Source organism: Pangasianodon hypophthalmus, chromosome 4, assembly GCF_027358585.1.
Source record: "Pangasianodon hypophthalmus isolate fPanHyp1 chromosome 4, fPanHyp1.pri, whole genome shotgun sequence".
NCBI lineage: Eukaryota > Metazoa > Chordata > Actinopteri > Siluriformes > Pangasiidae > Pangasianodon > Pangasianodon hypophthalmus.
Genome location: NC_069713.1, coordinates 1,434,151 through 1,447,568, shown reverse-complemented (window position 1 = coordinate 1,447,568; position 13,418 = coordinate 1,434,151). Strand labels below are relative to the sequence as shown.

The window sequence follows — 13,418 nt, the reverse complement described above, 5'->3', positions numbered from 1 at the left end:
ACTGCAGAGTCTTATAATCTGTTGTTAGGTTGTAAATAAATGTGTTGTTGTTGACATAAAACAAGCATTTGGAATAAATAATACTAATGAACAAGTCCTAAGTGTGATTATTGAGCATTTTTTACTGGGCAACCTTAAAAACAGTTATTACAGCTAAAACAAAGTCTTAAAAGATACAAGGCCACAAATGATGCCTGTGATGGTAAATAAGCTTAATTTACAGGTAAAATAACTAACTTTAAGCTTTGCTAACTAAGTAAGAAAAAAAGATAAATAATCTTAAAACAATCATAATAATAATTTCACGATCTGCTCTTGCATAGTATTTTATTCTTAAAATAAGATCAATAAGATTTTATGGCTAGAAATAAGATTGTAAGTCTTGACTGGATGAGGAGCTTTTGCAGTGTAGCAGAAAAATATAAGACTGGCTCAACTCCATGGTATTTGTTTAAAAAAAATAATAGAATGGATATTTGAGAGTATGCATGGATAAACGCCAGCTTTCAGATCCCAAAGCGTAAACAGGTCACCAGTGAAATGTCAGGTGCCAAATATTTTACAAAACTGGCAGCTTCACAGCATTTTTGAACCTCAGACTGGATAAGGACAGTTCCAAATGTTGTAACTTTAGTTCTCCATTTTCCATTTTGTCAGACTGCCATTTGGAATTGTGTGAGCATCAGAGATTTTCCAAAAAGCACACTGCAAAAAATGACATCTTATCAAGTGAAAATATCTTGAATATAATCAGATTTATATAAGATTACCACAGACCAAGTATAAAATTATTAAACTTAATTCTAGTCTTTTTTTTTTTTTTTTTTTTTAAGTTCAAGCGCCAAAAAGTCTTGTTCTATTGGCAGGTAATTCTGCTCGGTTTTAGTATTTATTTCTAGAAAGAAGCCAATAGAATAAGAAAATGTAAAGCTTTAAATGAGTAAAAATGTCTTAAAATAGGTTTTCATAATCTTATATTTGATTTATTGTAATCTTATAATAGGAAATACAAAATACATTTGATTATATTCCAGATATTTTCACTTGATAAGATGCCAGTTTTTGCCGTGCAGTGGAGCATGTGATTGAACCACTGGAAAGAGTTAAAGTTTATGCTGATGACTTTATTGTTTGGGGCTCAACACTTCTAGAACATAACCAGAGGTTGACAAAAATTCTGCAAAGCATCAGAAAGAATGGAAAATGTCTGTTTGGTTTTCAGGAGATCATATTCCTTGGATACCGCCTCTGCTTAAGGGAATCAAGTAGACCAATAGAATGTCAGTCTGAACATGCACAGTCCAACTGACAAGAAAGAAGTAATGCGCATCACAGGGATGGACAACTTCTTTGGAAAGTTTTCCCCAATCTCTCAGCTAAAACATCCCACATGTGAGTGGCAAAGACTTGAAACAACACTTACTACATCACCCCTGCTTACCTTCATTGATGCAGCCAAGCAGATCAGATGCCTCCAAAGATGGGTTAGGTGATGTGTTGCTCCAAGCTGAAGGGGATCATTAGAAATCATTTGCTTATACATCCAGAACCATGACCAAGACAGAATGTAGATATGCTCCAATAGAAAAAGCCTTGGGTTGGTGTTTGGGCTTGAGAAATTTCGAGGCTATATTTATGGCCTGCCCACCTTCACTGCAGAAACAGACCACTGTCCGCTAACTATCGAAAAGATTCTGACTGAGATGTCACCAAGTATTCTGCACTTAATGATGAAAATGCAGAGGTACAACACTTGGTGATGGCAGAAGCTCTCTTGTGAGCACTGGAAAAAAAGGTGTCCAAATTCTGTAGAAGTAAAAATTCATGTGAACATGGTTTGTGCTGCACACCTTGTGTCAGAAGAGATAGCAGAAAAGACTGCTAAGGGTGCACAGGAAAATGTCATTGAGAACATGCATAATGGATGGCCTACAGGTTCCTGTCCTCTGTATCAACATATCAGAGCTGAGGTAAGTGTTATGAATGGACTACTGTCAAAACAGAATAGAATAGTCATACTGTCAAATCTGAGGCAGGACATTCTGAGAATCAGTATTGAGAAATGTAAGAAGTGGGCACAAGACCCGCTCTCCTGACCAGGAATCCACTGAGACATTGAAGCACCCTTTAGCAGACACCAGCAAACAAACAAAGCAATGCTGATTGGTGACAAACCAAAAGCACCTTGGCAGAAGATAGAAATGGACCTCTTTTATTTATTTATTTATTTACTTACTTACTTATCCACACTGCATTGGCTCCCAATCAAATTTCGTATTGATTATAAAATACTACTATTGACCTATAAAGCACTAAATGGTCTCGCGCCACAGTACCTGAGCGAACTTTTGGTCTTTTATGATCCGTCACGCCTACTCAGATCAAAAGATGCAGGCTATTTGTTGGTACCTCGAATAATGCGGGCTACAGCTGGGGGTAGAGCTTTCTCATACAAAGCCCCACAGTTATGGAACAGCCTTCCACTTAGTGTTCGGGGCTCAGACACAGTCTCAGTGTTTAAGTCTAGGCTGAAAACATATTTGTTTAGTCAAGCCTTTTGTGAATAGTTTTCTTAGGTACAGGGGCAGGTCTGGAGGGTTTCACAGGCATAGAGTGTTGTGGTGAAATGGGATGTTTGGATGCTGTCGCCCCCCCACTCTCACACGTTCACTCAGGTTTGTCGACGGTGGAGTGGCTGGCTGCCTTATGTCCCAGGGTGCCCTCATGTCTGTGTTAGCTTCTGGCTCTCCCTTTCAGTTATGCTGTCATAGCTAGTCTTGCCGGAGTCCCTGCTTGCACTCTGCATGCAAAGTACATCGTGCTTAACCATTAGAGGACAAAAGCTCACCTAACAATCTCTTCCTTTCTCTCCATCTCTCTCTCTCCCTCACTCTCTGTCGAGCTACACATGCTACTTCTGAGATGCCAATGATGCCAGTGATCCTGACCCCTTCTGCTCCTCCTCGCTGCCTGACCCATCCTGATGCCCTACTTCTGGTTGGAGTTCTCATCGGTTGAGTTCGCTCGCTGCTGCTGGGGGTGGCCCCATATGGACTGCCTGAAGAACTGTTTGGATTGCTGGGGATGGTGCCACCTGGGGGCTGTGGAGATGGCTTGGGGATCACATATGGGGAGCTGTACTGTAATGGCTTGGGACTGCGATTGCTGTAGTGGCTTTGGGGCTGCAGTTGCCACGAGCAGCTTCGTACTCAGGACTCCATCAGTGGACAGTGGATAGATTTTAACCAGCCGGACCTCTTGCAAATACTGCGATGAATTTATTGGTTGCACAATTGCACTATTTGTCCATATAGTACACAATAGAAGGGATTTATTTATAATTGCACTATCCGTTGCACCCAGATGAGGATGGGTTCCCTTTTGAGCCTGGTTCCTCTCAAGGTTTCTTCCTCATATCATCTCGGGGAGTTTTTCCTTGCCACCGTCGCCACTGGCTTGCTCATTAGGGATAAATTCACAGTGATAAATTTAAATATTTACAATATATTTTTGTGAATCCATTTATTTCTGTAAAGCTGCTTTGTGACAATGTCCATTGTTAAAAGCGCTATACAAATAAAATTGAATTGAATTGAATTGAACTTACTTACTTACTTACTTACTTACCTACCTACCTTTACTTTACCAGGAAGGATCAAAAATCATGACCTGGCCAAGGGAGCAGCCATACAAACTCACAGCAAAATTAAAATGCAACATATACAACATGATATACAAAGATCCACAATAAAACAAAAAAAAATTTACACTATTTAAACACTCACACAAAAAAAAAAACAATCACACACCTCCTTCACCACATTGTTTACGATGCCCTTAAATTCATCAATGGATATTAATGTCTAATTTTAAAGAGTAATGAATATTTAGTAGTTATTTATTTACTATTCTGACTTCCCAGAGATGGCACTGCTCTCAAACTCATCAGCAAGTGTCTGAAATCCTCCTTCACAAGACATGGAACTCTGCACACTGTTAGGAGTGATAATGCTCCATGTGCAAAGAATTTCTTGAATTCTCAGAATCCGATAACTTTGAGCACATCACGTCCTTTATATGCTCAGTCCAGTAGTAAAACAGAAAAAGGAGCACACATTCTCAAGCAACAGCTAATGAAAGCTGCCGACAGCTAGTCTAACTTTTACCATGCACTGCTTAGCTACAGAGCTTCTACCCTGGAATGTGATCTGTTCCCTGCAGAGCTGCTGTTGAGTCACGAAATACATACAACACTTCCCTTTCCTCTCAAAGCAAGAACACTATATCAAGCAACAAAAAGGTCTTATGCGGCAAACAGTAAAACAGAAATCATTCTATGGCAGATCAGGCAAATCTCTTCAACCATTAGCAAGGAGTGATGAAGTTAAGATTGAAGATCCAGATGACTGAGATAGAAAAGCAGGAAGTGGGCCATACACTGTGAGAACTGAAGCGGTCAAAACAGAACTGACGCAGTCTTCTGAAAATGAGTGAGACTGTAAAAAAGCCCAGTAACAGCAATACTGAGAAATACCAGTTACAATCAGTGACACATCAACACCGACACTGACTCTTATGCTAGTGCAGACACACATAACAGCAAATCAGACTCACCTGTGCTAAGATCGAGTAAAGAAGAGAGATTAAAAATCCTGATAGACTTAATCTGTGAATTTAAAAAAAAAAGTGCAATAATTCATGTTTATTTTTACTCATAGAGAGTTCATATTTCAAAAATGTCTTTATTTTTTTGCTGGAAAGGTCATCGAGCTTCATACAGTTAGCATCTGACAGTTAGTCAATGCTGTGCGACTGATTTCATTGTGGAAAAAGAGGACGGAATGATATTTAGTATTCAAGTCTATGTTTATGGTCCACTAAGGTGTCGTTAACCGTACCTATTCCTAGGTATCAATCATACACAGAAGCGAAGAAGAGGGATTAAGAACAGGTCGTAAACAGTGGAGGCGAGAGGTCATGAATGCTGATATGTAGTTCATTTTTAAGTTTAATAAATATGAACAAAACAGCTAGTAAGAGTGGGAGTCATTCAGCTACAGAACTCACTCACTAATAACATGCTAATCATTTCTTCCCAGCATTAAGACAGCGCATGTAGAAGGCCATGATAATCTCTTTCTAGTTCATATCTCCTCCTGTGGAATTTCTGGCACATGGTTTACATCCAGATTATCTGCAATGCTAAAAATAAATCCTCCACCATTATCGTTGGGAACAATGGTGATCAGCGACTGGTCTTTGAGAACAATAGTGATCAGTGATTGGTCGTTGGGAACAATGGTGATCAGTGATTGGTCATTCATAACAACAGTGATCAGTGATTGGTCATCAGGAACAACGGTGATCAGTGATTGGTTGTTGGGTATAATGGTGATCAGTGATTGGTCATTCAGAACAACAGTGAACAGTGACTGGTCGTCTGGAACAACGGTGATCAGTGATTGGTGGTTGGGAACAACGGTGATCAGTGATTGGTCATTCAGAACAATGGTGTTCAGTGACTGGTCATTAGGAACAATGGCGAACAGTGATTGGTCATCGGGAACAACGGTGATCAGTGATTGGTTGTCTAGAACAACGGTGATCAGTGATTGGTTGTCTAGAACAATGGTTATATTATCTCACATGATTATTTTCTTTTCACACATGATCACATTTTTCAAATAATGTCATGTGTTTGAGTTGACTTGAGTTGTGAGCAATTTCAGGGCATAACATGTTAAAAAGCAGATCACATGTGAAATGTGTGTGATTCTCCTTAAGGAGATCCTCCTGAAAGCACAATAAAACAGTTTGAAATTAGCTGCAATGTTGTGATGGTGAATAAAACTGTGGTTTCAGCACTAGAATAAATAAATAGCTTAATTCAGTGTTGTGCAGCCTGCCTGTTCTTCTCCTCTGTTTCACTGCCGTTTATTTTTCCTTTTATTTTTCCTTCCTGCTATGACTACACACATCTGAATTTGTGAGTGAGGAAAAAGTGAGCTGGAGGGTGGGCGATGTTTCTTCAGCCTGAGGAAAACCTCACTTTAGCAAAACACATGGGTGTGGATAGGATCTGAAAATGCATTCTAGCTGACCTTTTTTTAAAAAAATCGATGACACCACATGGAGAAGGGTGTGTTTATTTATTGATTGATTTATTTAATTCAGCAACAGGGTGTTCCTCGTGCTGTTGTATGAATAATGGGAAGTGACTAAACTCCAGTAATAAAGGCTATATTTATATAAAGTGGACTAAAGTTACATGCAGGCTGTAAATACTGACTATTCATATAAAAATACAGATTTTTTTCTAGAATACAAGCAGCCCAGATGTAGATGTTTAGCTGAGGCATCTAAATATCTAAACATCTAACTAATCATCTTGTTTAGCATGATGTGTAATTCATCATCTTTCAGTCAATCTTTCAGTCCAGACTCCTTCATCTAGGGACACTAGGTAGTGAGCTCAGTTGAGGTTCTGTGGCATGTGGTAATAAGTGTCCTTGTTTCTCAGCGGTTCCTCCCTCATACTCAGGATTTGAGAAACCCTGAACACTTTGGAGTGCCCTTAACTCCACGCCGCTGTCCTCACTCGACACGCTGTCCATGTTCTCCGACACGTCGAGCAGGTATTCCCTCGGGCTCGCACAGTCCGAGCTGAGCGCCCTCCTCACTCGCTTATTGAGCAGCATGTACACTAGGGGGTTGATGAAGACGTGAGCGAAGGCAATGCACTCGGTGCTCTGGATGGCGAGGTCCATGTGCAGACTCTCGCCACACTCCAAGACCTCCTGCACAATGTGCAGCATTAGCACCAACGTGTACGGGAACCAGAGCACGAAGAACAGCCCGGTGTTGATGATCGCACGCCTCAGGATCCTGGAACGCCCTGTGGAACGTGTTTGCAGGAACAAGACGACGGAGGAACTGAGCAAGAGCAGGAACGGAACCACAAAGATGAGCATGGACAGCTGGATGCGCATGTAGATCTTCCAGCCGTGCGTGTAGTGGTACGAGCAGAAGGTCTCGCCGTGGACGTGACGCTCCTCCACGAAGTTCAGGTGCGGCACGGCGGCCAGACACGCCAGCATCCACACGCACGTGCAGCACAAGACGTTCTTCTTGGTGTCTCCGACTCGTCCCAGGCACCGGAACACGCACACGGCGTCCAGGCAGCTCCGCAGCACCGCACACGCCACGAACAGGTTGCCGCCGTACAAACCGACCGCGTACACCATCGTGACGATTTTGCACGCGCGCGCGCCGAAGATCCAGTCGCGCGCCGCGTACACCGCCCAGAACGGAAACGTGAACGTGAACAGCAGGTCCGCGCACAGCGCGCACGCCGGCTGCGCGCGTCTCGCCGGTTTGCTCCGCGCGAACGCGAACAGCAGCGTGAAGTTAGCGAGCAGACCGAGCGCGCACGCGACCGAGTAAAACGCGGGCAGGAAGTAACGGCTGAACTTCTTCACCTCATGTTTCTCACACGGCCGGAAGTCCACCAGCGCGTCTATCGCGTAATAATCCGAGTAATCGTACTCGTACTCCGACTCGTTACTGCGCGCGGGCTGAGCGACGTCCATGGTCTCGTGCACCGCTTCAACTCCACTTAGATATCGCAACAAGAGGTTTATACTGCGCACACACACACACACACACACACACACACACACTGGAAGAAAACAGAGGGAGGAAAGTGGTGAAACTCCTTAACTCTTAAAGCGCCTCACTTTCACACTGAAACATTATTTCATTATTTCACCTCTTACAATCTCAGCACTTTACTCAGATATGTAACATTATATTTACATCTAATAATAATAATAATAATAATAATAATAATAATAATAAACACATAGAGTTGGTTTTAAAATCGCCAGATGTTGATTCATTTGGAAAATCCCAGCTGATAAACCCCAGTTTGAGAAGAAGAACATTTCTACACTGAGTTACAGAAGCAGAAGTTCATCTTCATCATGCCTTCAGGTTTGTACTGGAGTTACGCAGCTGATGTAGTGAAGCTCAGTGGTCCATTTACAGCATCTCCACCATTCTACAGCCTTCATACACCAGCTCCATCCATTATCAATTCCATTGAAATACTAACCACATCTTCTTTAATGACCGCCATCTTGTTTTATAGCAAACACAGTGCAGAGTGTAAGTGCAGACAGATACAGATGTTCTGTATAAAGTCTGGGAGAAGAAAGGGGGATTATAAACTGGATAATGTCCGGAAATCAAAAGTGTGTGTGCACCACAGTGACCTCATTTCCATATGCTGAGAAAAAACACATTGTCAGTTTTTCCAGTGGCCAAAAATTCAGGAATGTGGCAGCGGAGGCGTGGTCGTGCATCAGCTGTGGGCGGAGATGGGGCGGGGCGAACCAGCAGGTAGCACGTGATGATTCTCACCTGTGTTTTATCCGCCCGAGGAGATTTATGTGTGTCCCTTTGCTCTTTCAGTTGACTCCCATAACCTGTAAGTGAGAGACAGACACACTGAGAAGTGTGGACTTGAAGCTGAAGGAGCGAAAGTGGCGATTTTTTTTCTGATTTTTGTTCTAAAGGGAGCTGAAAAGCGCACACTGAATAAACACGAGCCCGGAGCCCGACTGTCTCCGAGACTTCCTCTACACCTTCCACACCGCGGCTCTACAAAGTATGTGGTGTGTTTTTTGAGATTGTAGTTCAGATACGGGTTAACTCTCAAAACTCACTAGAAGGTAGCCTAAAGCATGAGTCAAGTGTGATAGCCTCTCTAATTGTCGTCCTGCAACAACAAAATATAAACTAACTAACAACTAACTAACTAAACTAACTAAACTAAATAACAACTAACTCAGACTCCGCCCACACACCCTAAATCATATTATTATAAAAATCCTTATTACTTTTTATGTGTTTCTGCCCCAGATAGCCCCATGACAGATCCACGCTTCATGATCACCGCTTATTAATGTCCTTCTGATGTTAGTTACCTCATTTAAATATGTAAATTTCATTTGTTATTCCTTTTACACCACTAGGAGGCGCCATGTTGCTGCCTGACACGTAAACCTTTCTGTAAAATGACAGTAAAGTGAAAGAAGATGTGCTCGCTGCCCCATTTAGAGCCTTAGAGTTACAGTATTATTACACCTAGTGGTCAAAAATGGGAACTGCAACAGACACTAACAGACGTCCAGTGGGGCAGGAATCATGCTGCCCTATGCTCGCTCACAAAATAAACATTTTGTTCAGCAGACAGTGTGTTCATCTCACACACTGTGACACCGACAACGTTAAACACACCTGCTGTATCTAACACGGCTTAATTTTTGTAAGTTATTAAAATTTTCAGTACTTTTCCTAATTTAAAAAAAAAAAGATGTGATTAGAAAGTTTCATCTTTCGTGATCTAGCTAGCTATACAGTGCGTCCCAAAAGTCTCCATACAGAGGGGAAATTAACACTTTTTTAGCAAAACATCCTCCAAAATTTTTCATACTTAGCTTATATTATATTATATCATATTTTTTCAGATAGCCTTTAAGAAAGTCTTTGATAAAAGAAGAAGGTATTGAAATCATTCTCATGGCACGTCATGAGTGAGAGAGACGATTCTGTGTGTGTGTTTACACAGAAATGGCAAAATCAGGTACAGGATGATTGCAAATAAAGTCACATTTTGATAAAAAAGTGTAATTTCCCCTGTGTGTGAAGACTTTTGGGACTCGCTGTAGAACTAGCGAGGTTGTGTCATAAATGATAACGTCTGCTTTCAGTAAAGCCACGATTAAAAGAATTGTGTATCTGAAAAACTAACAACATACATTTCTTTACAAAACTCTCTGTTCTAACACTGAGAATTGGTGTACAGTTAGTTTTATTAAACTGCCAATACTCTAAACATTCACTAGATAGTAGCCCTTAGCATCAGTCAAGTGTAATAGCCTCTCCACTCCATGCTGTTTGAGGCTATGTCATCATTAACATCATCCTGCTGCACCAAAATCAACAGCCTCAAGCTGCCGCTGTATAAACACCCACGTTATCTAGCTGAGATAAATGTTAGCTAGCATGCTATTTTTTTAAAAAAAAATTACTTTAAATTAACTTAACCTTAAACTGTGAACTGCTTCCTGTTGGCTAGCATCAGCTAACGCTAACTGTGTACAGTCAATCAGTTTGTTACAAAATTAAATCTCTTTACATTAAAGAGATGTTATCCGAAATAACATCAACTTTCTGCATCAAAACTAAATCAAAACAAACCAACAAAACAAATTATGTTTAAACAAAGAATAAATCTGCTTTTTCATCCAGAGCAACACAAATCTCTGAAAAAATCTCTGAGGCTTGTTGATTTGTGGATTAAAATCACACACAGCTTCTGTTTACTGCATTTATCTGGGACACAATAACATAAACAAAACACTCACATGCACACGTGCGCGCACACACACACACACACACACACACACAGAAACCTCATATACACCCATGAAGAACATAAATACAAAAATACAAACATGAAGGAGTGAAAATAAATAAATAAATAAATTCAGGTCAAAATAAAATAAAATAAATATATAAATAATAATATATAATAATAATATATAAATATAATAAATTAAAATGAATAAATTAAAATAAAACTAATTACACTGGTGTTTCTTCTTAAAAGAAGAGTAAAATAGAGAGATATAAAAGCCGTGTTTATATAAACACCAGCCTGGAGACTCAGAGTGTTTAACACAATTAAATAATTGCAGTTTGTAAAAGCTGTAAAAATTCCAAACGTTTGAGGTCTAAGAGTAAAGGAAACTGTGATCAGGTCAGTGTTTGCGTTCACACTCCCACATAGCGAGAATAAAGCGCTGGAGGAGACGGAGCTCGAACACAAGTGTGTGTTTATTTAACATCAGAATAAACAGGAAGTGATTTTCTGAGTTAAAATGAGCAGCGTCGCTCTGCGCTGTAACTACAGCTGAGTTACAGACACTCACATGTTCATATCTCAGGCTCTTTATTTTTATTCACAAAATAAATGATGATCTTGTTGAAAAATAAAAAATAAATAAATAGAATATTAATATAATAAAACTCCTCTTCTTTCCTCTTTCTTTCTGGTCTTATTTTTATTTTTATTTTTCTCTACATGTTTATGTTTATGTTTATTAAGTTTAAATCAATTTTGTTGAAAATTAAATAAGAATAATTTAATAATAATCCTGATTTAATTTGTTGACCAAAAATCTTTCACTAAATAAAACTGTAATTTAAAAATATATATCAAATGTTTAAAAATTCATTAAATGCAGATGAAGTTATTTGTTTCTAAGACGTGAACTGAATCAGCTTCACGCTTCACGCTTCACGCTCGTTACAAACACTCGACTTTAATGAGGAATAAACTGTGTTTATTACGTCATCAGATGCTTAATGATGCGTCCAGCTCTCTTCACAAACTAAATATTAAATATTTTATTGTACTTTTACTTATTTTACGATACTTTTATTATAACTTGTTTTAAAGATTTAAAATTTCAGAAGTAAATGTAGCTATTTTACGGAAATGCAGTAGGCTAGCTTACACTCGCTAGGTTAGCTTTAACGTTGTAGCGTAACGAGGATCTGATTAGCTGTAACGCTGTTTGCTAACATCACATGACACTTAGCAGCGATGGACAAGCTACTTCCTGTTGCTGTTTTCTTCCTTAGCTAACTAGTGCAAAATGTTTTGGTAGGAATCAATTCTCCTTTATGAATTTTTTAGCGAGCTAATTCTCATGTTAGCTAAAAGTTTTCATTTCTAGATGACGTCACGTGTCCACTTACTTCTCCACGGTAACGCTGCATTGTGGTCGCTAACTCATGTTAGCTATAGCGCTTTGTGATTTTACTTGTCTGTTTGACTAGAACTAGAACATAGCCATTTTAAACATTTTCTTTTCATTGGCAGCTAACATAACGAGAACGTTATCAGAATGTTCAGCGTTTCTAAAAGCGTCGGACTGTAACAGAGCTACTGTTATAGAAAACTACTAACTCACCCCTGCCGACCAATCACCATCCAGAACCTTCCGTTCTGTTAAAGGTCATGTTTCTGCATCAACAGCTTAAAGACTCTATCTATCTATCTATCTGTCTGTCTATCTATCTATCTATCTATCTATCTATCTATCTATCTATCCATCTTTCTGTCTGTCTGTCTATCTATCTGTCCCTGTCTGTCTATTTCTCTCTCTCTGTCTATCTATCTATCCATCCATCCTTCTATCTATCTATCTATCTATCTCTGTATCTATCTATCTATCCATCCATCCATCCATCCATCCTTCTATCTATCTATCTATCTATCTATCTATCTATCTATCTATCTATCTGTCTGTCTGTCTCTGTCTATCTATCTATCTATCTATCTATCTATCTATCTATCTATCTATCCCTGTCTGTCTATTTCTCTATCTATCTATCTATCTATCTATCTATCTATCTGCCTATCTATCTATCTATCTATCTATCTATCTATCTATCCATCCTTCCATTTATCTGCCTAGCTATCTGTCTATCTCTCTCTCTCTATCTATCTACCTATCTATCTTCTCCTTCTGCTTCTCGTGTTTCTCTTAATACGTTCTCCTTTACTTTTTTCCCCTTCTTTCTTTCTTTCTTTCTTTCTTTCTTTCTCCTCTTCTCCTTTTTTCCTTTCTTATCATTCTTCTCCTTTCTTTCATTTCCTTTTTCTTTCCTATCTCATTCTCTTGTTCTTTTTCTCCTTCCATTTTCTACTTTTCTCTTTCTTTCTCCTTTTTTTCCCTTCCTTTACTTTGCCTCCTTTATTTTCTTTATTTCCCTTCTTTTCCCTTCATCCCTTCCCTTATCTCCCTTCTTCTTCTTTTATTTTCTCCTTCATTTTTCTTTCTTTTCTTTTTTTTTATTCTTTTCCATTCTTCATCTCCTCCCTTTTCTTTCTTTACCTTCCATTAACCTCCTCCTCCCTCTTTTTCCTCCTCATTGTTTTCTTCTTCTTCTCTTCCTCATTCTTCTTGTCCTTGTCCTCCATTTTCTTCTCCTCTGTCGAGTGGAGTGGGTGGGGCTATTCCAGTAAAAGTGAAAAACCTGAACAGTAAACAACCCTTTTATCACATACAGCAGCCTGGAGGGAAGGAAGCAGGGGTCAGAGGACAGGGGTCAGTGATGGGACCACCACCACCGCCACCATGCAGTGACGTGGAGTTTCCTGTGAAACAGGAAGTCTCAGATGAAAGTACAGCTGATAAAACTACGTCCACCTCAAACCCTAACCCTCAAGCCTCCTGTTTATTTGAACGCTGTCTGGAACTGCTCTGTGAGACCGAAAACATTCTCCAAGGGTTCTCCAAGGGTTCTTCAAAGGTTCTTACAGGGTGCTACTAGAAAGCTTT

General features: G+C 39.7%; 1 protein-coding gene across 2 annotated transcripts; it reads right to left on the bottom strand.

Annotated features, from left to right (window-relative positions):
- Positions 1–6,140: 6,140 nt before the first annotated feature.
- Positions 6,141–13,157, bottom strand: LOC113524128 (atypical chemokine receptor 2). 2 transcript variants are annotated; one of them, XM_053233020.1, is made up of 3 exons: positions 12,972–13,157; positions 8,114–8,486; positions 6,141–7,678 (listed from the first exon to the last, which is right to left on the bottom strand). In XM_053233020.1, the coding sequence occupies exon 3, from the start codon at positions 7,587–7,589 to the stop codon at positions 6,447–6,449; it is 1,143 nt and encodes a 380-aa protein (XP_053088995.1). In that variant the 5' UTR covers positions 7,590–7,678; positions 8,114–8,486; positions 12,972–13,157; the 3' UTR covers positions 6,141–6,446. The 2 variants fall into 2 exon arrangements, with proteins under 2 accessions (XP_053088995.1, XP_034159318.2); XM_034303427.2 differs by having other exon boundaries at positions 6,141–8,486.
- Positions 13,158–13,418: the final 261 nt, after the last annotated feature.

Coding starts and splice junctions, on each gene's coding strand:
- LOC113524128 (XM_034303427.2), bottom strand. CDS start 7,589: ATGGACGTCGCTCAGCCCGCGCGCAGTAACGAGTCGGAGTACGAGTAC.